Below are 25,350 nucleotides of genomic sequence, written 5' to 3'. Positions count from 1 at the left end.
TCAAAAAGTCACAAGATATTATGGGCTTTGCTGCTTAACAACTCTCAGCTGCACAATTAACACCAGTTCAACTGTTTTCCCTTTTTGATACAGCTCAGTCCCCCCAGTCTGCCTTACATGAAGCTGTTCATGCAGCCCCCCCAAGACATGTCCTAGACCATTTTACCTGCTTTTCCTCTGCTTCCCTAATTCCCATGGGACTTCTTCCTGCAGCACGAGCTCACCCTGCAATGCATGAAGGCTCTTGATTCAGATAAGTATCTGCCTTTTTACTTTTTTCCTTTCTCCTTCTTAACCAAAGCTTCCCTGCTGGTGCAAAGTCCAAAGGAGGTGTTTGGAGAGAAGAGAGGAGAGAAAGCTGGAAGCCAGATGAGCCTGTGTGGAGCCTGAGGACTTAAAGCCACCTGCATGACCCCACTTCCCACAGCCTGGCTGGGATCCCCCCTGCTGGCTCATCTGCACTCCTCCCAAAGGGATGCCAGCCCCATGCAGCCATTTCACCCTGTTTGAACATCCACCCAACACTAACACCGCTTCTCTTTCTGCTCCAGACCAACACCAGTGAGAAACCTGAAAAGTGTCCCCTGTTGCTGCCTGTGATCTTCAGAGAACATATACTTAATGCATCCCACATGTCCATGGCAAACAGAAGACCAGTCCAGAAAGACCAAGAGCAGAGTAGCTATAGCAGGCAGGATGGGGATCATCCTGAGATGCTCAGTGCTGGCATCAGTAGCAAATTTGTTGGAAAAAGTAGCCCATAACAACCTGCAGGGAAACTACACATCATCCCCTGCCAATCTGATGGATTGTCTCTTAATCTGGATTAAGTTTAGGCCCGAGCGTGTGATCAGGCCATGCAACACGGACACCTGTGAATGTAAAGGCACGAGCAGCATCTGCCGGATTTGCTGAGCCAAATGCAGCCGCAGCGTCTGCGCAGCTTGGGGAAACCACTTTCTGCTGGTCACAGCACCTCCAAGGTGACAGCAGTTCCCTGCAAACCTCCCCCCAAAACACTCAGATATTACTCACATTGGTGTTGCAGAAACCCCCATGAGAAAGAGGGAAGGCTGTTGCAGCCGTGGTGGTCTCAGGACAGTGATGGAAGAAGCTCTTTAGGCAGAGGGAGTCTTATGAAGCCAACTAAGACAGCCAGGACATCTGGCCACAGGCTGCCCTCCCCAGCCCCGCTCTGCTGGCCGGGCTACCAAGGCTGATGCAGTGACCACAGCCCTGCCTGCCAGCACAAGGCACTGTGAGGTCTGGCCATGGTGCCCAAAATGCTCCCAGCTGCTGGGGTCTGGCATGAGCCAGCAAGCTCCAGCTTGCTTTGCATGGCCTCCTGCTTGTGAGGTTTCTTTACTGTCTCTCTTTCTGCCTGCAGCCATCATCCCTTGGGGTGGGTGTTTCTGAGGTGCTGACGTTGCACCGGTAGCTCCAGCGCAGTCTGGGATTGATGGCTCTTGATCCACTCACCACCCATGCTACTGGGATTTTCTATACTGCCCTTCTCCAGAAGATACAGCCTCACTGAGAGTTTGGTTGTGTATGTCTCTTCCCTATTAACATCCTCTGGATGTACAAATACAATCCTCACCTGTGGAGTCCAAAGGACTTCTTCCAGGGCTCCCACGCCTTTTCATCTGCTGCAGAGCCCGTCAAGGAGCAGCACAGGAGGGAAACGAAAGAAAGAAATACAGGAGGCACACGTGCACATCTGATTAACCTTTCTGTGATAAACCAAGCAGCTCAAGGGCCCCGTTCTCTCTGCCCCTGTAATAGCTCTCCTGGTTTTACTGTTTTATGATGCCAAACATCTAAGAGTTTTTCCTGAGTTGCAAATAGAACGTAAATTACCTTGGGTAAACTCTGCAGACACTAACGTTACCTGTAAAAATCCTGGTGCTAAATAGCTTCACAGAAAGTCTAAGGGCTTCCTGGTTTGTATGAGCAAAGCTAATTAGTGTGTGCAGCCTGCAACTAAAAGGCATCTAGATTAGAAAGATAAAGTACCATACTGTGAACTTGCTAACTGCAGTTGCTTTGGATACCAAAATAGATGGTGACCCTGACCTGAAGTTTTGGGCACAGGCTTGCAGCATCTCAACAGAACATGAAAGGCTTCCATCCTGCTTTTATCCCAGCACAGTCAAAGACATCCCACCCACGCATGAAGAAACCATAGTAAGAAGGATGCACCGTGTCTCCAGGAGAGTTGCATTGCTGGTTCTTATCCTAGGGGAAAGCCCTTTCCCTCCCACTCTTCGCCATAAAAGTCCCTTCTCTGCGAGCAAATCACACTGCAACCAAGTCATGACCTTGGCCTTAATGAAGAGGTTTAAACAGTTCGATCTCTTCACATGTACGTGGGCCCTCCCGGACCCCCTCCTGGGCTCGGTCACTGCAGGAGTGCACTGGAAAGCTCTGGGAAATGAGGTCAGACACTCTTTTTCACACTTTCTGGCACGAGAGGCTCTGCTCAGGGATAACGGTGGCCCCAGATGTGAAAGAGAAAGGGAAAATGAAGGCCACATAACCCAAAGCCACCTGCATGGGCCTGAGTGCCTTTTCTAACAATAAGGAATGGTTAGCGCATACAATTAGTATTTAATAAAAATAGGAATATTAAAATAATTCCATTACATGCGTTTAGCAGACAGTTTTTAATACTCAGATCTAAGTTTATTTAAATTAAACAAGTCATACTTGCAAGGGAAGAGCACAGCAGCTTCACATTTTTATTCTTAAGCCTGGAAGCACCAGCAGCTGTTCTGTAGAAATGTGATTTCATTCCTGCTTGTAAGTGAAAATGCAAAGTAATATCAGACTGGTCAGAGAGACAGTGACACCTGTGCTGAACTTCTTTATTTCCATTATCTTCAGTGATACAGCTCATGGGAATGGAAGTGGACATGAGAACATCTGGTGTAAGACTATGGGGGACAGATTTCCATCAGGGAAACATCCTTTATCTTACAATTTCTGACCAGCACAACCTAACTTTTCTCCATCACACTCCAGACTTAATTCTGAGATAAATTTTAAATTTGAACTTGGAATGTGTTATCCAACACAAAAGCACAACCAGTAGAAGGAACATTAAGCAAGTTTATTGCTCTTCATCAACCACCCTCCCACCATAACTAATCACAAATATGCCACGTGTTCCCAGCTCCCCCACAGCAGCACCAGTTATACTCCTCAAGGAAGTTTACATAGGTGTGGGCAGGAATCCCCTATACATGCTGCATCCAGCTGTACGTCAGCGTGGCCTTGTTCTGGCATTTACATTCAGGAATGAAGGTGAGTCTGTATCTGTTCAACACCGTTCAAGCAAGTGGAATGAAATGTAAAACGTCAGCACTGAAATCCCTCCTTCCTTTGAGGTTCTGTTGTAACTTGTCAAGTTCTACTTAAAATATGACAAAAAACGACATTCTACAGAGTCTGCTGGATTGGGGTGGTTGTTACAAGAAGATTCTTACACGGGAGATGCTTTACTTTGTCTGCTGCGAGTCATTACTGGGAGCATCACAGAAGTGCAATGTAGACTCCTAGAACTTAACCTAATCTTTTTTAAAGCGGGCAGGAAGACTCAAGTATCTGCAACAGAAATGCTTTTCTGAGCCCACTGTTCTAATGAGAATAGATTAATAACAATCATTTCCACTTAACAGCTATTATTCGTAAGTTAATATAAAATGGGTTAGAGACACCAGTTACTGGTAATCAAAGTACTTAAAACATCTGTCTCCCCATACTGACCATTTCTTCTTCAAACCCCATGGCTGATTCAACACAGAGTGGACAAGATCTTCACCCATAGCTTCAAAAAAAATCTCAAAGAGCGCTGAGAGCCGCTGGAAAAGCACATGATTACAGCCCATTCTATGCACTATTAAAATTATGAAGTTTATCCACTACTTTCTGGTTAGGGCTTACAGCACCTTTACATTGATACATGCTCAGGACAATTCCTACAGAACTTACAGCCTGGTGACTTGCTCTGGAAGTGCAAAGCCAAAAGGCAGCCTGCAGATTTACCTCAGTAAAAAAAAGATGCCAGAAAAATCAAAGGGCTTATATTCAAATTTCCTGCAAACAGCACAAATCTTAGATTTAGGGCCAGCAAAAGTGTTTAGGTGTAGAGAGACATCAAGAGATGAGCGGGGTTGTTGTCTCTTGGGCAGGGAGAGCACAGCAGCAGCAAATCTCACAAGTGCCCACGGATGAGAAAACAACAGGCACTATTTTCAAACACGCCACCACTCAGCTCTCAGTCGGTCAGGATAGCGCCTGCCCTGGCTCAGCCCTGTAGCATGGACATAAAGAGCATCCCTAAAAATTACTTTGTACTCAAACATACAGCCCATGTCAGATCATTACAGCATGATAATTGCCTTTGCCACATCAATATCCATCTATTTTGAAGAAATGAGACCAAAACTCAAGACTCTTTCTGTTTTAGATACATTGCTCTGCAACATTGCCTCCACCACAAAGACTGTAGAATTAAGAATTATGACAGATTTGCCGGAATGGGGCCTATTACAAAAAGCAAACCAAGTGCTCTCATGGTAACTACATGAGAATGACTCATTTTACTTTTATGGCTTTGGCTCTAGACTGCTGGCAAGCTTCAGAAACTGCCTTAACGCAGTTTCTATGTCTTAGCTCACTAGCAGTCACAGCAAAAGTTGAGAAAGCACCATAGACAATTCTATAACTCATTTTACTTTACCTTTTATGAAATGCATATTTATTAATTTGGCAAAATTTCCTGCTGAGGTTTCATGCCAATTGCAGCTCCAAATTCTCTCATGAATTCATTTCCCTTTGAACATGTAAAATTCAAAGGCAGCTTCAGCCAACAATTCTGAAGAATCCCATAAAAAAATTATTTAAATATAAGGTTTAATAGGAAGGACCTTTTTAAACAGATCAGCACTGATTTCAATATGAGCATGAAATTTTTAATACAGCAAATGGTGCTCTTGAACCAGCAAACAAGCACAAGCCAACTTCTCTAAGAGCAACTCTGTAGTTTTCCACCTCTGGGAGGGAACAGAATGGAAATGGAGATTTTGGCGGTAGGAGAGGAAAACATCTGTGAGACCGAGTTGCCATCGAGAGCGCACCTGAACCTCACTCAGAACAACCTTTATTGTAGCCAGTTCCTCCTGCTATGCTAACGTTTGGCTCTTTTCATTAAGTTGTTTAAAGCCCCATTTTTATGTCACAGGCACTGTTTGAAAGATGCAGCCTGGTACTTATCCCAGCTTAGCCAGGTGATCTGTCCCACGCTTTGGTAACCTGGAAGGAACAACTACACACAGAGGTGAGACTGGAAATCCTCATACCAAAGATTACATTTTGGAAAGGATATTAAACATTAACTACAATTATCTGGTATTTGTATGACTACGAAAAGATATGGAGTCATTTTGGGTCTTGTTAAATTGCAGGCTTAGACATGGAAAAGCAGCTTCCAGCGATGACTGTTTCCATATGCCAGTTAATAAGCTTTGAGTATTTCACCCATTAATCTGAGTGAACATCCCCTTATTCATCCCCAGCCGGGTCAGTAACGTGACCGTTTCAATTATGTGGCTGCAGTGACTCTCTGCTCAGCTTCAAGTGCAATTCAGGATTTTGGGGAGCCTCTATAAAGCCTTGTCATTCCTGAGAGAAGAATGCCTGCAATCTTAGAACTGAAGAGGCTATTAAGATACTCCATCTCATGTAACCCAGCGCTTAAGCACAAGCTCTGCAGAGCAGGAAGAAAGGCTTCATTCCAAAACCCACTAGATTTATGGCTAAACACCCCGAACAAGCTTCACACAACCTTCACAGGATGAAGAACTGAGATGGGGCTAAAGGGCTAAAAGAAGGAAAACGGTTTTCGCTCTTTGACAAAGTAATAGTTTGCCCAACAAAAAAGTATTTGGGGGAAAGTCAGGAAAGCGCAGGTAACAACAGCAGCTTCAGGAGCTTCGGCCCATCCTACAACCATGGATTGAAGTGACCTACCGGTCCTTCTGCCTGGACAATCTGCAGCCAAACTGCTTAGAAACAATACAAAACTCCAGTCAAACTAATGTGATCGGTGTCCAAGTAGTGAAGGGCTAATTAACAAGAAAGGAAGCAAGTCAGCCAGAGTTGTGCAGTTTTATTTGAACAAAAACCAGTGTCGGTATTTTTAATAAAGTCTACATTACACTAAATGCATGTACATTTGTAAGAAGATATCTAGTTGTAAAGAAGGTGCAGGATAATATGTACAATCATAGTTAAGTTAAAAAAATTCACATTTTACATAGATTGGCTTGACAGTTCTATGCTTTCATGGTATATAAATGGTAACCAAAAGAGGTAACAACAACAAAAGAAAAAAAATACAAACACACACAAGGAATTTCAGCTGGAGGACTGTGTAATGCACTCATTTTTTCAAATAAACTAGTTCCCAGAATTTTTATTTGTCCTAAGTCAATTTTTGGGGTATAATTTTTAGAATTATTAGAATTAACATGTTCAATGAGCATACTTATGTAAACATTTTTCCAATAGTGCCATTTCCTTCCATTAAAAAACCTGTACTTTATGCTGTAGTTTGCTCTTCAGCTTTTACAAATTAGAATAATTACACAGGATGTTTTTCAATACATGGTAAAAATTATCAAACAGCAAGGGAGATATGTTCAAAAGACACTTTGAAGCTTTTCAGTCCACTTTCACAACACTGTAAATCTTACTTACAAACCAGAAGCAGGCAAAAAATCCAATAGTCCCTAAAATGAGAAAGTGAAAATGGTTAGTTTACCTCCCAGCAGGACAGAATATAACATTGTAATCCAGCTAACCCTCCAGAATAACAGCAATTGTTAAATGTAACAACACACGTTCATCCCTAGGCTAAGTTATTGATTTAGATCAAATATGACTTTCAGGACCAGGCGGCTTGATGCCTGCATTTAAACCACTGACGGTGATGCCACCGTCACCACCAGCCAGCACACAAAGCGCCACTTAAGAAACTGACTTTTATACCAACAAAGTCAACACCTACGTGGGTTTTTTAGCTCTACAATAGTTCACAGCCACCAATGAATTACACCACAAAACAAGGCCTTGGGGAAAGTCAACTGGATCAGTTTTCTGTTCATTGTGCTCTATTTATGCTCAAGAACAGGGAACTACTTAATCTGTATATCCTGTTACTTTCTTTTGCTAAAGCAATGCTCTGAATGCTACAGCAGCTGGGAGCAAGCATCAAAAGAAACTAGCAGTGACACAAACCAAAACATGTAGTTTTGTGTAATGTGTATTCAAGCTGCGGATTTTCTTGCCACAGGTCACTATAGGTAATAAAAACATAGACACTGGTTTGGGCAACTGAACAAATTCACAAACACAGAAATCCAAAGGCTATTAATTACACAGACACCCTTTCAAGTGCTAAAAAAGCCCTTGAGGCTGATGGGAGGCTGGGAGAAAGTACCAGTTCAGGCTTGCCCTGTTCCCACACCCTTTCCTGGGAGTCTGGCTGCGGGGGTGCCTGGGCAGCACCCCTGTTGGCTGGTTTGGTAGAGCCTTCCTTCATTGCTTACCAATCCAGTTCTTCAGTCATCCAACCCAAATTACCTTCTGGAGTGACTCTGGGCCACATGTGGCTCAAGTTAGTACAGTACAGAGTAAGATGGTGGGGAGAGGAGATAACGCTGAATGAGATTAGTCTATACCAATTTTCTATTTTTAGGCTGAAGAACAAGTCTGTGGGTTTCATCCCACAGCCACTATTATGAGGCAACTGCAAAGACATTGTCCATCATGTTTATTTTCAAATTACTTTAAGAACTTCATATGCAAGAAGACATTGAGCACCACGCAATTATTTAAGTCTTAAGCCTCTAAGAGAAGTGATGCATGGTTCCTCATGCTTTTTAGGGGTAAACTGCCACACAGATGTTACCAGTTTAAAAAAAAAAAAAAAAAAAAAAAAAAGAAGGTCTCAGTTTCAGCTGAATTCACGCAAAGACACAGCGACACAGCAGCCCTGTGACACTCCTCGCCAGCTACACTACAGGCACTTGCAAGACCAGGCACTCTGCTCCTCCAGTTTTACATTCATCCCTATCTGTTTGCACAGCCCACATTTCACATCAGCACCAACTTCTCTCACTACTTCATTGTGACTGGTTTATGAACTAGAAGGTTCTTTATTAAGCACTTGCCTTTTCTACATTCATTACATTTCTGTCTTTCAAACCACATCTACGCATTTGATAAGTGAGGAACCTGTCTGCGGATGCTTATTATCTATATGCCAATTCTTGTGTTCATCATGCTACCATGTATATTTGCAGTTAAAGGCTTTTTGACAGCCTACTATTATATGCCACAGATTACCCTTTCCCTCCAAGTTTGCAGTTATCATCCTCTCAAACAGTAGGAGACGGCAGATTTACTGCTGTTGATAGGAGATCACACACCAACCACAGAAAGAATTTAATTCCTTTGTAGGCTTGACATCACTAAGTCTTTGCAGTTTATGGTCAATTCTCCCTCCTTCCTACTGTGTCCAATACTCCAATATCAGCATTGTTACTCTAAGCCTTACTCTCATGTTTTTTTCCTAATAATGGTTCTCAGCATCTGCTTTCTAACTGTTTTTATAATATAGCCCAATTTGAGCCTTTTACGGCTTTGAAAGCAATGTTTCTTCCAAATGTTTAACAGACATCTTAAAAATCTATCTGCTGTTCCAGAACAAAATCGTAATATCATAAAAATTTATAACTAACACAAGAATGAGATTTTCTACAGTTTTCTGAGCATGACATAACTTAATACGGGAACACACTCCAAATCCGCAGTATTTTCCTCCAATCCTTAACGCTCTGAATCTTGCCGATATACCAGCTTTCTAGAAAACATGTAGCAGAATCTGAAGACTTCATACTGTGAACAACCATTTCATCTATAAACAGATTTTCACAGGTTTCAGTAACATTGATTTTCAACTTCCCTCCTAAAAAAAAAAGTCTGTTTAGCAAATAAAGTTTAAAAAAGGAGGAGGGGGGGTATTTTTTTTTTTAATCAGAAATTGTTCCAAAGTAGCAGAATTAGACTATGACTGTGTTTCCTAACATGAGCTGTAAGTGGTAACGTTTGTCAGACACCAGATTTGAACCACGAATGTATAAGCTCAGGAGAGACTGGACTGATCACCAAAACACAGCTTTATGTAGTCAGTACCTTCCCTGGGAGCAGTTTCCTTCTGTTGTTACCTCCACAACAATATTTCAAGCTTACTAGTATTGTAATTTCTTCTTCTCTCCCACGAACAAAGGTATCCTACAAATTCCAGATGCAGACAGCTCTATGGACCAGAAACTTTAAGACGAGCATCAAACTAAGGACCCCAAAAGTACCTCTCCTAAACAGTATACTTGATGCTCAAAGATCAGAATGGTTTAAAGGTGCTGGCAAAATCACAACTAGGTTGAAAATCTACCTCAAAAAGCAGATTTAGAAGGGAGAATTAATTGCAGCAAATCAACTAGGTGTTTTTAGTATTTCGTTTTGTTTTGCAGTAACATGGGCCAAACACACAGACTAGGAACTTCCAAAAGCTCAGGTCAGCACAGACTTGTGTTGATGTAACAAAAATCAGTATTAACAGACAGAAATTAATGTAAGCTAAGGAAACACTACTCATACACTGCTTTAAGTTGTACCACTGCTTTACCTACAGGATTTGTTATGGTACTGCAGCAAAAAAGCTTAAGTTTTTTTCAGAAGGTAAGCAGAACAGTGCCTGGTTCCCTTGAAATTCAGTGTTTTTTCCACTTCAGACCTGGGGGTGCTTGTGACTCCATGAACCACTAAGAGGTCTGCAAAAGGTAATTCAGTCAAAATGTTTCCAATTTTCTATATAGGAGTAAATATCCAAATCAGAAAGGGATCTGCAAATGAATAATGACTGGGGAACAACAACTCTAAACTAGTTTGGCTTGTTTGAAATATCTAGTTAGAATATGGTTTCTACATTTTATCCTATTTCACAAGTTTGCCATTTATTACAAATTTTAGCACTTTACACAGAAAAGCACCAACGTACTGGATCTTTAGGCCAGTGCTGAGTATAACAGGTTCCCAGATTTCCTTTTTAACTACTTTGAGTAAAGCTGATCTCAAGACACACAGAAATGCATGATGGGTAGACCTCTATTTTTTCCCAAGTGGATGCCCTTCATATTTTAAGATCCTGCCTTCCTAAATAACCCCTTCCTAAATAACTTCCTAAATACCAGTCTAGAGAACTGACGCCATCCTGCAGCTCACTGTACATCACAGATCACCCCAGGAGCTACAGCTAAAATACCATTTTTGTGGGGACTATTTAAAATTCAAAAACCCAGTTGTGAAGATGTCTCAAATAATTTCTCTAACCAAGATGCAAAATATGTCAAAAAACATCCATTCATATTTACTAGGGAGACATGGATGCTTCAGTTGTTTTATCTTTTTGTCCTACAGTTTCTATACTGTAGAATACTCTGGTCTGCAATACATACTACCACTCAGCAACGGTTTTCTTATACACAGAAAGAAGATCACAAGCTAGCATCTAACTGGACAAGGGAAAGTTATTAGTAAACTAGTTTAAATTCAAAATTAAAACAAGGATTATGACACAGAATAATGCCAAAATACATTAAGCAGACTGCTCTGCTCTATTCATTTCTCCTAGCTTTATTGTTTAATGAAGAAAAAAGAATTCAAAGCACGAACAGATTGTAAGAAAGTAAATAGAAAATGACTCTGCACTTGGCTGATACTTCTTATGTACCTTAAAAGCTCTCTGTATCATACTGGTTTCAATCACCGCACAGTGGTGGGTGCTTCAGAATCTCGGATTCTAAACACAATCTACCCAGAAGATCAAAACTCAATTTTGAAAACGGCATTAACTCACAAGTGAAAATGATGTTCAAAAATAGAGGTCACTGTAAAGCAACATGCTTTGACTATGTTCAGCATTTTTTCGCCTCCTAGCATAAACCACATGTAATCATGTAGCTATCCCCATTCGACCACACGTATTATTTCTTGAAAGATTAGCCACACTTGGTACGTTAAAATAAAATTGCCTTGTTTGGGTGCGCACATTAATTATTAGACTTCACCAGTCAGATTATGTTACTGTTGTTGTTGCCACACAAGCATTCAGCTCCTATTTACTTATTCATTATGATCTCTTGTTACGTCCAAAGTGACATAACACACCACCACATAGGAGGTATTAAAACTGCCCTTTATATTTCTGTCACAGTTGCTGAGACCTAATATGCAAAAATAGAAAAAACCAAAATACCTAGTGCTAACTTAAGTGGAACAGACCAAGGTCCCCTTTTGGGAACACACATACAGGAAGAACACTAGTACTGTGCGTAACATGGAAAAGCTACGTTAGTAAATTCCCTCACCTCCATAAACTTGTGAAGGACTGAACCTTTATTTTCCAAAGCAAATGCTATTAAGGAATATTTTTACATGTAACTTTGCTTGAGTAATCGATCTGTAACAGCTTATGTTTCAGCCAAAAAAAAAAGGTAATTATCAAGCTAATAATAGGAAATAAATTTATGACAACATTTTGCCTTAGCAAGGATTTATTACTACACACTCCATATACTTTCTACCTTTCCAGTGACTAGCTATTCTATTCAACTTAAAATAAAAGGACCACGTAGCTAGCAGCTTTCTTCATAAACTACAAATACAGCACAGCCACTGCTAGAGTGTTCCTATTAACATAAAAAACCAAAACACCGCACAGTTTATTATTGTACATTTGGGGCCCCACTGGCCTCCACATCAAGAACTCCAGGATCAGCACATCTGAAGCTTTTAATACCATTTCAGCAGCTGCCATGACAATTTCAATTATCTTTTTATATATGAAAGGGATATTTTTAATTCTACCAATTTGCATCTTGTAAGTGAAATTGAAATTGGCAGAACAGCAACTAACCTATGCTAAAACCCAGGCACACATTAACATATTGCTTTAGTTTAAAAGTAATTAAAACATTTTACACTATAGTTTGTTTAGTTTTTTTCATATATATATATATATAAATATATATATATAAAACAGAGGATATCTGGAACTTGTCTGTTTTGCCAGGATTGAAGCAGGGTTTTAACTGTCAGCATGTCAACTTCTAGGATTGCCTTCTAATAATTAAAAAAATTAAATCCTCCCTTTTTTGCCCACTTCTTTTTAAAACTTCTTTTTAAACTTTTGAAGACAGACAGGTCTAAATAACAAACAGCAATAAAAATCTTACAATAAGTGCCTGTTAATGTTATTTAATATAATTTCTACAGAGTACCTGCTCTGTACAAACACATACAGTAGTTTTGTGCTTTACTATGAGCAATGCTATTTTGCCTCATGCTCAACCAGTATCAGAAGCAATAAAGATGAAAGAGGTCCTTCTCACTGCCAAACTGATAAACTTGGAAGTCTGATGCTAAGACTTACTTTCATTAATTATTTTAGCCACTCTTCTTTAACCACATCACGGGAGTCAAGCGATACACCGCATAAAGCAAACACAAAGTAATTACAGCAGGTTTTAATAATGAGGTAGAATATGTTAAGTAGTAACAATTCGAACCATCACGTCATCCACAAAGAGATCCCCTATTACAAATCTTAGGAATGAATATAAAGGTTGGTTTATGGAACAACCCATTATATATGAACTAGCATTTTCTCTAGTTCTGTCACTGCAGTACATCATGACACTAAGCACAGTGATACAGAAAAGATCCGACCTCATGTGTTAAAACCACGTATACAACTGCAGCAGTATGATGAACAGGGATACAAAATGCTCCCGGCTATTTTTAAGGGCCAGTACCCTTCAAAGAGCTTCTAATTTCATCTAACACATGGTAAATCTGGCACAGATTTCACATCAAATGAACCTCAAAATTAGAGTTTGAGTCAAGTGATTATGAACATTAGAGTAATTCTACAGAAGACACTTAGCCTGCACAAGAAAAGCCAGACTACTGAAAATGAAGAGAGGTATTCAAATAGGTTCCTCCTGTTAAGGTACATTCCTGCCACTAAGAAATGGTGCTTAATGAGCAGGTAAGACCATCTCTAACAGTTCAGAGTTCTCTAATGGCAGCATTCACTTCTTTCCCCAGCACAAACCTAGGTCACTTTTATTCTGGGTCAACATCTTCTATTCTCCATATGCAGAGTTCTATATCTCTAAAGAGCTTCTAGAACCAAATGTGCATTCTAGAATTAAATTAATCTTGATATCAAAGTGAACAAGAACAGCACTTTGAAAATATAATGGTTTGAACTTGCTGCTAATATAATATTCAATAAAGGAAAATTAATTACACTATAAATAAATGTAGCTTCAAGTTAGAAAAAATAACTTTAAAAATATCTTACGTGTCCTGTCACAAACCAGAGAAGTAACACTGTCTAGAGAGTCATGAATTATATTAAATGTTCCAGATAAACTAAACTTCACCTAATGTTTCTCATTTAAAAAACAGAACCCCCCCATTCATTTTAGTTTGAGCACTGTACTTACCAGTGAAAAGGAAAAAAATCAAGACCATGATCATTGTGTAACCAAAGTATAAAATGGTGCTAGCGGTTCCTGTTATCTGGAGTTTAGAGAAGAAGTAATGAACTGCATAGATAAAGAGATAAACTGCTGTAAAGCTGCTCGTCAAGAACGATCGCCACCACCAGTGATAATCCTGGAAGAAACAACCATTCACTAAGAGACATCACATAGAAAACAGAATATAAAAAAACTGGTTAAAAATAACATTGTCTTATGAAATACACTGAATTCTTCAAAATTTATCTAAAAAAAAAATCCAACATTGCACATAGCTACTTTTTTCCCTTTCTCAAAGTCAGCTGTATTGCTTCCATGGCAAACATAAAAATATTAAAGATCAAGGCTGTTTATTTTTGCTTATCTGCTGCAAACAGTGAATTTTGAAGCAAGACACACATTTCAGAATAGTTAGACATGTCAAAGGCTGACAACACAATCCATTCACAGCATCCAGCACATGGCAGTATCTGTGAATACCTCAACTCTGTTTCTAACAGCTCCCAGCTAAAAGTAGTATCTATATCAAAACTGTACTTGTTACCTCTGCACACAGATGGAAGTAGCACAGCAAAACTGTAGCCTCAGAACATGTAATTAGAAGAATTATAAAAACTAGGAACAGGAATCCAAACATGTAGTACATCTGATGAGACCTAAAATAAAAAAAGCACGAGTCTCATTTTTGGTTAAAGGTCTGAGGAAATTTACAGTGTTACATTGCCAGATGCTAAGCTAAAAAAAAAACCTAAAACCAAACACACACACCACTGGGGTAACTTTGTCTATACTGCTATTAGCTGATTCATAAAAGTTTTTCTTTACCTGAATGTACTTTGTAAATATACATTCATTTAAACTAGCAGTAATACAACCACTGCTTTACAGAGCAACACTCAAAGGCTTCCGTTACACTTCCCCTGCAATTACCATCTATAAACTGTCATAGAGACAGTTATGGACAGTTTCCACCAGAGATGTTTATCACTTCCAGTCTCTCAGAGGACTTTTCACTTCCCTGACTCTTGCACCACCTGTACTCTTCCCTAGTTACAAGACCCACTCGTTCCTCCTCAAGCAGCTCAGCTTTCCAGGTGTCTCTGCACCTCCTCACTGAACCCAACCAGACACTCCACCACTTCCAGACTATCCCCACACAAAGTCTGACTCCCATCCAAGGGCAAACTAAACACAAAAACACTCACAGAAATAAATTCAAGGGAAACATGCTTGTTTACTTTTAATCTGGTGTCTTTCAGCTAAGGGAAGTAACTAAATCAACTCTATTGAGTGACGATGACAATTACTGCAGTGCAAGATTTGACAGAGGGAGTGGAAGGTGCACGTTCCCTCCATTGTTCCCTTCTGTAGGAGAAATAACGAGCAACAATTTGGGAATTCAGTAATTCCAACTCCAAAAAGCCAGAGTGTACCCTGTTTGTCAGCTGAATGCATTTTCCAGCACATTACACAGTTTCTACTTTTGTTGAGGACTAATATAAAAGGCTAACATACATTTCTGTTTAAGAACTGATTTTAAAACCATTCTGTAAGAAATCTTAACATAAACAGAGGACACCTTGAAACTTGGCACCTTCAGGTTAATATTTTCAACTGAACAATATATTAAACATTTTGTATTTACATTGTGAAAGTTATGAAAGACTGCACTGGTTTAATTTTCCATGCACCTGCTTGATTAGATTTTGACAAGATTTAGGAGCGGTGTCAATGTTTCACAGGGACTGGAATCTTTGTTTTGCAGAACATTGAATCCCAAGATCATGAGCTGATTCTGATTTAATAGCTGATCATATTAGTTTCCTAAATCACAATATAGTTACACACCAGATTAGGGTCCACCTAACCACAACAGCATTAAACCATGGTTGTGCTGTTCAGAGCCAGAAAGATAAAACAAGGCAATAGGACTCTAATTTCACACTTTGCAGTTGTCAATAAGAAAAAAATTTATAAGTTCTAAGCACAGGAATACATATGCAGACAAAAGTCTGCCAGAAGATTAGAAAAAAAAATTAAATTGGTTTATTTCTTATATTAGTTGGTTTGGGATGTTCAAACTTGCTGTGTGTTCATCATCAAACCAGCATAACTAGAACAAGAGTGATACTCACCAAATGCTATTCAGAATGAAAAAAAGTTGAATAAAAATACAGCCAAATGGCAAGATACCACCCATTATGATACCAGGCAACGGCTTTGTGAAAAACGACTGTTCTGGAATTTGGCGAGGAATCTGGTTTGTACGAACTGGATGTTCAATAGGCTACAAAAGAAATCAATAATTAAAATACAAGTTGTTACATCGTAAATAAGATTACTGCTTTTCCCTAACATTGGCATCTAAAAATTCAGTAGGCATAACATTATTTTCATTCAGAAACCATCACAAGTTACTAAACCAAAAAACTACAAACTTGATATTTATCATTAGGAAAAAAAACACATACGCCTTAAACATTCCAACTATTGGCGAGTAAGCAAGTCAGAGCATGAAGGAAAGAATCTGTTCAGTCATTAAAAAAAACAAAACCACAACAAAACACCACAACCTTTTTCTTAGTTGTCTGGCACTATCTCAAACTAGTGAAGTACAAACTGAAGCACTTCTGAAATGCTACTTCAAAAGTGAAAGTGCTGACATATTACTGAAGTAGAAAAGGCAAGGAAGACCTCCAAGAGCACTATTAAATTCTGATTCTAGTGAATGTACACAAGCAAAAAAGTTTAGCATATACTCAGTTTCAAAATCCAAGTGAAACATCACTTTACAATCACAAGGCCATAGAGGTTTCAATCCAACCAGCTCTTGTATGCTTAGGGATTCAGTGGCTCAACCACGGAGGATAGATGTATTTCTGATCTGTATTCACAGAGCCATACCTTCTCTTTGAAGCCAAAATATGCACCAACAAAGGTTAGTGGGACTGAAATTCCAAACCACATAGCTAGGATAGCAACCAAAGTGCCAAAAGGGATGGCAGCTGAGGATCCTTTCACCCACAGAATGAGATTCATAATGAAGAAATCAGCAAAAACAATCCTGAAAAAAAAAAAAAAATCATAAAAGGTATTAAAATATTCAGGAAAGAATAAATGCCAGTTAGTATTAAAACAAACAAACAAACCAACCCCCCCCCCCCAAACACACACAAACCAAAGCAACCAAACCAACAGAAACAACCACCAAAACAACACCACACAACCAAAAACACAGAAACCAGCCAAAAGTCTGCATGAGAAAAAAACGTAGCTTCTTGCAATCTTTCATTCCCTAACAGTTCCAGCTACTTTCTGCAATAGTGCAGTTAACATAAAAACGCTTGCAACATCCAACGGTGCCAGTGGTAAAGCCACTATTTAAACAAAGACTCTGCACATAAAACCAAAAAGTAACAGAAATATACCATAGTAAAAATCTATACATAGTACTAAAAGATAAAGAATAGACTATCTCAGTTGGAAAGGACCTACAATCCTCATTTAGTCCAACTGCCTGACCAGTTCAGGGCTGACCAAAAGCACATTATTAAGCACTGGCCAAACGCCTGTTAAGCACTAACAGGCGTGGGGCACTGACCACCTCTATAGGAAGCCCATTCCAGTGTTCGACCACCCTTTCAGTAAAGAAATGCACCGTAATGTCCAGTCTAAACCTTCCCTGGGCACAGCTTTGAGCCATTCCCACGTGTCCCATCACTGGATCCCAGGGAGAAGAGCTCAGCACATCCCCTCCTCGAGAAGCTGGAGGGAGCCATGAGGATCGCCCCTCAGCCTCCCCTTCTCCAAACAAGACAAGTCCCAATCCCCAGCTGTTTCTCCTAGGACATTCCTTCCAGCCATGTCACCAGCTTTGTTGCCCTCTTCTGGACACAGTCAAGGACCTTCACATCCTTCTTAAATTGTGGAGCCCAGACCTGCACACAAGGTACACCAATGCTGAATACAGTTGGACAATCACCCTTCTTGACCAGCTCGTTGTGCTGTGTTTGATGCACCCCAGGACTCTGGGACTCTCTTATGTGAATCACTTTTCCTATTATTACCCTTATAGGTCCTTTACAATCAGTAAATCCCCTCTGAAAAAACACAGTGATAGTAACATCTCATATTTAGGAAACTGCACATCACTCACAACAAATGTATACCCTGCCACAGTGTGTGTCACAGCAATGGGGTAGCAGAAGGGTGGATTAAACAGGGGTCTTCCTACAACAAAAATCTTTGTATTAACACCTCAGGGAGTTACACAGTTAAGCAGTCCGCACCTTTGGAGAATTTAAATAAAGACTGCATCAGTCATGACATGTTTCCAGACCTGTTCTTCCCTCCCCAGTTAAATGCATCTGCCTCATTTTCTAAACATCCTGGGAAAACACCAGAAAAGAACTCCAAGATACACAATGAAGATTTCAAACATCTCATTCTGAAAACAAGGCAAAAAGTACTGCAAAGGAACCTCATAAAAAAGCCTGCTTGAATTGCTGTTATTCATGGATTCAGAGATGTATCACAGAAAACTCATCCTCAGGAAGGGCCCCTGCAAAGTGCACCATTATCTGGGTTTCGTTAAAAAAGTGGTCCTGAGGCAGAATTCACACTGCCCTAAAGCAAATATGCATCCTGCACTGTATTTAATTTAAAAAGGAAGAGGGAAGGATCAGAGCACTAGGCAGGCTCCCTTTTCCCTAGGAGAGGCCTTACACTTGCCAAAGCTGTTTGGGGGAATAGACTTGTTAAATAAGCACAACCAAGCAACCTCTGGTGTAACCATCTTGTTGAACAAAAAATAAAAATCAAATCCATTTTAGAAGTCTTGCTAATCTTCATCATCTGCTCAAACTCGTAACACAGACCCCACTTACCCCCTCCAAAGTTAGAAAAAAAACCCCTGCAAATATGAACTCCCATCAGTCTACTGAGACTATATGGCCTTAGGCTGTTTATGAGATTATGCAAATTCACTGAACTAGCATAGCATAATCAAGACATCTGTTCCTATTTTACCATCCCAAATCATTTTACTTCCTCTGTGAAACTTAATTTATTTGGGAGTTTAAATGATCAGCATGATATTTCTTCCACCAATAAATATTTTCTTCTCTCTCAAGATAATATCTAAATGACAGCAGGGAGACTGATGCACATTTTGTTTAGAAATAAGATTCCCTCATAGAAATACTACACTCGGTAGTTATCGAATGCATTACATTTCATTTGATGAAATTCTACTATACTCAAAACCAAGTCATGTTTTATTCATTCTTGGCTTTTTTGGAGGGAAGAAATACCGTAAGAAATTATTTATAACCTTTTCCTCAACTTTTGCCAAGGACATTTGTCAAGGGATAGCTTCATGTCCCCGAAGTTGCAACTAAGAAATATGGAGAACTTGGAGAAGAAATTAGTCTCTGCTCCCTTTCTTCACTGATCTAATTCTCATAAGATGTCTTGAGAGCTACGAGAAAACGAAAGGGAGGAGAGCTATCGCTCTTCCCAGGCACAACAGTACTGGGCACAGTATGATACTCACTGCAGCCATATCCAAAAATGGACACTACCTACATTTATATAAGATGATTATAACCAGTTTAAGAGGATCTCCACATTATTCTCACCCAGAAGCACACTTAACTTCTACTGTATGGTATAACAGTATATAACTATTTACTTTAAAAAGTAATAACTTCTTGTATCTTTTTCAGTAGCATAGTTACAATAAAACACTGATACTAAAAGGTAATAGAGATTCTCCCTAAAGTGCAGTTTCTCCCTATTTACAGAAGCACACTACAGACACTCCAAAGTTGCCCCAAAACCACCTACTTGCAACAAAGTGACCGCAGCCATTACCAGTTAAAACACCGTTACCTGGACCACACCAAGTGCTGTGGTACCAAACTAGAATTTCCCCATCACTATTCCTAATGTTCTGGTGTGGTGATTCTCAAAGGCTGTGACACTACCATGCAAGAGAGTCACGTCATTCCTCTTGCCCCACAGCTGATTACAAACCGAGATGCTAATAAAACTGTTCTAGAGTACTGGGCTCCAGCTCCTCAGAATTCAGTTTTCATGATATTCACAGATAGGCCACATACAAAACGAACAGCACTTTGGAGAACAATAAAGAAAATAACCACACAAACAAGCATCATAACAAATCAGTTTTTTGCCCCACTCCTTCCTGCCATAGATTCATTTATACTTAAAAATAAAGAAAAGAATGAGGGGAAATGATACTAACCCAGGGCAAAGCAGAGCTGTAAGCAAAACATTTGTCTTCCACTTCTCGCCTCTAAACGCTGAGGGAAAAAGTAAAAACAATTTCAAGTTCAGAACTTTTTCCAAATATTTTGCAGTATGGCAGCAAGAAGCAGATGTGTTGTCTGAGACACCAGCTCCAGTCCAACATTTATATTAAGCCCAGCAATTATGAATTTAACTTGCTGTGTCACATCAACCAAACACATGTACTTACTCTTGTACATTCTAGCAGACACATAACCAGCTGGAGTTCCCAGTAAGACCCACAATACAACTGCACAGGTCATCAAAGCACCACGGTTGGCAGGAGAAAGAAAACCAAGGCAAGCTAGGACTAAAGAGACAAAAAGATTTAGTCACCTGTGGATACATGTCAAAATTTCCCTGTAACACATATCACACTGTTTTCTTTCACTACCAAATATTTAAATGAAGACCATGTGCATAACCTATCATATGTTCCCATCACATGACCATACTCCAAATGACACTGTTTAATTCATAATAAAAGCATTATTTCTACCACATCTTTTAAATAGTTTCTTGTAGCCAGAAGACTGAAAAATAAAACACAAAAACCTTTGACAGAGCTAAGGTGGTTTTTTTATTGGGGGGAGGATGAGGATTTATTGGGGATTTTTTTAGGGTTTGTTTTGGGGGTTTGGGGATTTTTGGTTGGTTTTTGGTTTATTTTACCGGCGCGGGGGGGTGGTTTTGATTTTTTAAGGTAGAAATAAGTGCGAAGACAGACTATCTTATGAGTCACATTTACTCAAGGCTGCCTGTGTCTGAACCAATTATAGAGGCCAACCCAGAGATACTCTCAGGAGTTGTCAGTGATCTCCAGCGGGAAGTTTTGTTTTTAAACAGAGAAAGGATGTTTTTTCTTCCCCTCACTTTCTTTCTATACTACACTGGTTGCACAGGAAACTACTACAGTCAAGCAATATACAAAGAATTGTGACCAACACTGAAAGACAAGCCCATCAAGAAAATTCTATTTATCTTATAGCATCATGTAATCAATAGAAAAAAAAGGCAACTCCTCTATGAAAGACAAAAAAAATCTGAATAAAACCTGGAAAACAGGATTTGAAAAATTTTTCTTTTGTAACAATTATCAGTTTACTTTCCAGTTCTACTAGAGAGTAAGAAAGTAAATGGTGATATAATTTATAGGTAACATATAAACACCAACTCGTGAGAGTCTACATCATCACATGCATATATAGCTATTTATGGTAGGCTCTCATTATCTCAATGTTGTGTCAGTATTATTTCATTGGCAGACATTCTTGCTCTTATTTCTGCGTGGCTGCAGGCTGTTGTGTCAAATGTATTAGATAGAAAGTGTTCTGAGAACATTAAAGCTTTGATTACATGTCTTTGAACTTGCATTACTGGATCTTTGGATAATTTACACCATGACAAACTGGTTTTGTTTTTCAAAAAGAAACTTGTAACCAGGAAGCTCAGTTTCTGCAATCACTAAGAATCTGAATTAGCCCAGATACCACAATATTTTGAATGACACCACTTACAACAGCATTACTGACGTGATCCAGATTATCGTTATGAAACAGTGTTAGTATTTCATTTTACTAAAAGAAGGACTTTGTTTCCAAAAGCAAGCCTCTATCATTTGTTTAATAATATTGTATCTTTCTTACAGTATGACACTACAAACGCATCGCCTTAGTGAAGTTACTTACATAAAGTAATAAATGTCATAATGAAAATTTGCGTTCCTTGGCCCAGAAACACAGACAGTAACATTCCTTTCCTTGGAGGTCTAAACACATCTCCATGAACCAGCTTCCAGCCAAATTCCTCTTGGGCATCTTCCTGTATAAAATCAACAATGTCTTTAGCAAAGATGCATAATGCAGAGTGAATTAACACAAACAAGATGAAAAATACATATTTAAAGTTTGATTAACTTCCAGTTTAGATCCAAAGGCACACTAATTGCATTTGATTCATCATTCATTGATTTTATAACCCCCTAATGGTTCAGTGAAAAGAAAAAGGCAGAATTTATCAAGAAAACCCTCATCTCTTAAAGCAAGAAAAAGTAAAAATGAAATGTAATTAGCCACACCATATAACATCATTCTAAATTTAAAACTAAAACAAAGCATTCCATTTAATTTAACTTGGATTACAGCATTTCAATCTAGTTCAAGCATTCATCTTTCTTTTTGCTTCCATTACAAAGCATATCAGTCTCAATGACAACATTGGAAGAGAATGAAACGGTCCCTGTACCCTGGAAGAACATCTGCTCCCTAGAGTCACTGGGGGCAAGCACCAACACCCTTTGTCCCACTGTCAGGGATGGATGGATGGATGGATGGATGGCAGGCACTGGGTGGGGGGATCCTCAATCCAGTGGCTCTAAGGAACCACTGCTGAAGAATAAAACTTTTCAGTAAAGTCACTCAAAACAAACACCTCATAAAAACAAACAAACAAAAACACGCCAGACCACAAATAACCAATGGCTCAAGAAGACCACTCTCTTCCTCACCAGGTTAAAAGCTACAGGTTTCATTCCACCTAGGAGTACTGAGTTTAGTTGAATGGACTGCTTACCACTAGAATTACAGCACACAAGAAATAGGGTAACAAAGATTACAGACCAAATCAGTGAGTGATATACAGCATCTTAAGACAGGTTAAAGTGATTTAAAAAGAGAGGATAGGAGTTCTGCCTCTCACTGTTGAAAAGATATTGATGTGAATTGCCTTAAATTCAGTTCGGGAATCTTCTCTTAGCCACAAGACCCTAAAAGTAATCTAATGATTTCTAAACACTTCATTAATCTATGTCTCACTCAATCTACATCACAGTGAAGGCCAGTTGGTATTAGTTGAATGTTAAATGAACATACTAAGACCACGATCACTGGTTTGTGCATCTATCTCTTTGCAGGTAGAATCACCAGCATTCCCTAACTGTGAGATACTAATTTGTTTCACTGCAGCTTCCTCAACCCAGGTTCTCTTTTGAACAATTACTTCACAACTTTTTAAAATCAGCTCCTTGAACTGCAACAGATCTTTAAGACTCTTAGAACTGGTGAGAAAATAAAGTGTAATTTTTTTAAATCCATACCTATCTCTACTGTTAGCCATGAAAACTAATGAAGCTTCTACAAATCTTGTTCTTTATCGCATTAAGAATGACCAACTAATAAAGATAACACAGTATAACATACTGAACGTAATTTAATTGAGAGATCAAACAGAAGCTTCACAAAAACAATCAGTTAAAAGGATGTGGAAAAATTCTTCCACTTTAATTACTCTCTGGATTTGCATTAACAAAAGATATTAAATATCAAAACCACAAAGAAGAATAAAAGTACTTTCAAATATTTTAGTTCCTATATGAAACATTTTTGTGCATTTTAAAGTATTTCTTTATCCAGATAGCCAGCAACAACAGTGAAAATTCAAACCTTTGTAGTATCTGACATCATTTCTCATCTTTGGCTTGCAGATGCCACTGTTACTAGTGAGAAAGAGTAATTTTTACTCAGCCTTCCACTCACAGTGAACTGGTCAAGTCTTTTAAACTCACAATCAGTTGTATTTTTTTCCACCAAGGCAGCAAGTCACTACATGGACCTGCCCCTTTGCTATTTTAAGGAGTATATATTTCAAAAGAACTCGCAGTAGGTTCAGCTGGATGGCAACAAGCTCCAGTCTCTATGCTAATTCAGACAAGCCAGGCTCAGCTTGACACAGTGATCATCAGGAGAATTGTATTAAAGTAAAATTAAAAAAAAAAATACACACACCAATTTGTTCTAATGCAATTAGAGATCAGAAGTGTGTTGCACAAGAACTGCAATATTACAATCTCCTAACTGTAGACAAAGAGCAACATCAATTTGTATTGGTCTATGTTAATCAGAATCTCTTTCATAATATTTAGTGTGACAATTACTGATTCTCACACTACTTTCACTCCATTACTGATTCTCACACTACTTTCACTCCATTACTAGCTGTTGGTTTAATTTTTGATCCTTTTTGCAATAGTCATCTGATGTAGGGTTTAAAAAAATACACTTTTCTGTATGAAGTTCCGTAGCATCATATTTCTCGTGAAATCTAGACCACAAACTTTCCAAACTTCACAAGTCACAAACTAGCACACTTCCTTTCTGGACAAACTATCCCACAAACTCCTATAAAGAAACACCACCTCAAAAATGGAAAAATTACAGCAATTGAGCTTCCTAATGTGGCATCATTGCAATGGGGACAATACCTGGCTGCAGTCATTTTAAGCCTGATCTCTTGAAGAGAGGAGAAGACAGTTATCAAAAAAAATAACTGTTCTCTTCACAAGCTTAGTTGTTCAGACTGCAAAATGCATTTTTAGAGAGAAAAATAGACCAAAGTGGGTAGCAAAGTCTTTGCTTCTGTGCTACAGATGTCTGTGCAACAGATACAGTGCAGGTCCTGTGCTAAGGCCACATAACGTGACTTTAAACAGGGCTGCGCTGCCAAGGTATTTTAAGTAATCCCAGATTGCCATAGTCACGGAATTACTGAATGGTTGATGCTGAATGGGACCTCTGGAGGTCATCTTGTCCAATCCCCCTGCTCAAGCAGAGCCACCTAAAGCAGGTGACCCAGAACCATGTCCAGATGGCTTCTGAATATCTCCAAGGATGGAGATCCCATAAATAACACACTAGCTGCTTAGGTCAGTGTCACCACCAGCTACGTGTCCAGATCGACTTCATAATGTAACCACAGGATTCAGGAGAAATTTCCACATCTTGATAGTGAACCAATGCCAGAACACTTATCTATTACCATGTATTAAATTCTTGATAGTTATACATCTCTTTAGATTGTAATTGAAAACTACCATCATTGATAGACCAAAAATGTGCCCACATAAGAGCTGTAAATCTTACTCACAGAAGAGTCAATCTGGTTGTATCTTGCAATGTCTTTATGAAGAGTCCTCAGAATGATCATAGCCACCATGCCAGATAAGAAGAGAACTATTACAAGGGAATTCATTATACTGTAGATAAAGAAAAAGTCAAGCTTTCAATCCATTTATTCAGGTTTCAGGACATGCGCTCCAATTCATACCATATATTTAATCAGATTAGTCTTTTCAAACACTTTACACTGCAAAACATTAACATTTCAACATAAATTATATACTTACTTGGTATCATTTGCATGGTACAGAGGAAATAAGTAAGAGCTTTTCATATACATCTTTTACTCATAAAAAAGCCCTTCTTTTTACTGTAAGCAGCTGCTGAGCCCAAACCATGCAGTACACTTAGGTACCTCTCACTTGGCAGTTAGAGAAAGCCAGACAGTTAACAATAAGAACACTGCAGAG

General features: G+C 39.1%; 1 protein-coding gene across 1 annotated transcript in view; it reads right to left on the bottom strand.

Annotated features, from left to right (window-relative positions):
- Positions 1 to 6,157: 6,157 nt before the first annotated feature.
- Positions 6,158 to 25,350, bottom strand: part of LOC309444235 (transmembrane 9 superfamily member 2-like) — a 30,709-nt gene continuing 11,516 nt past the window's right edge. Inside the window, exons 9-17 of the mRNA XM_082061898.1 lie at positions 24,909 to 25,017; positions 21,677 to 21,809; positions 20,179 to 20,298; positions 19,945 to 20,002; positions 16,581 to 16,740; positions 15,812 to 15,963; positions 14,221 to 14,332; positions 13,641 to 13,812; positions 6,158 to 6,794 (exon numbers count right to left, since the gene is read on the bottom strand). Of these exons, the coding sequence (XP_081918024.1) occupies positions 6,727 to 6,794; positions 13,641 to 13,812; positions 14,221 to 14,332; positions 15,812 to 15,963; positions 16,581 to 16,740; positions 19,945 to 20,002; positions 20,179 to 20,298; positions 21,677 to 21,809; positions 24,909 to 25,017 (1,084 nt within the window). The 3' untranslated portion in view covers positions 6,158 to 6,726. The remainder of the gene's footprint in view (positions 6,795 to 13,640; positions 13,813 to 14,220; positions 14,333 to 15,811; positions 15,964 to 16,580; positions 16,741 to 19,944; positions 20,003 to 20,178; positions 20,299 to 21,676; positions 21,810 to 24,908; positions 25,018 to 25,350) is intronic.

This window comes from Streptopelia decaocto (assembly GCF_964273445.1).
Source record: "Streptopelia decaocto genome assembly, chromosome: 10".
NCBI classification, from domain to species: domain Eukaryota; kingdom Metazoa; phylum Chordata; class Aves; order Columbiformes; family Columbidae; genus Streptopelia; species Streptopelia decaocto.
Note: the sequence above shows the minus strand (reverse complement) of the source record. Positions and strands in the feature narration are given on the sequence as shown.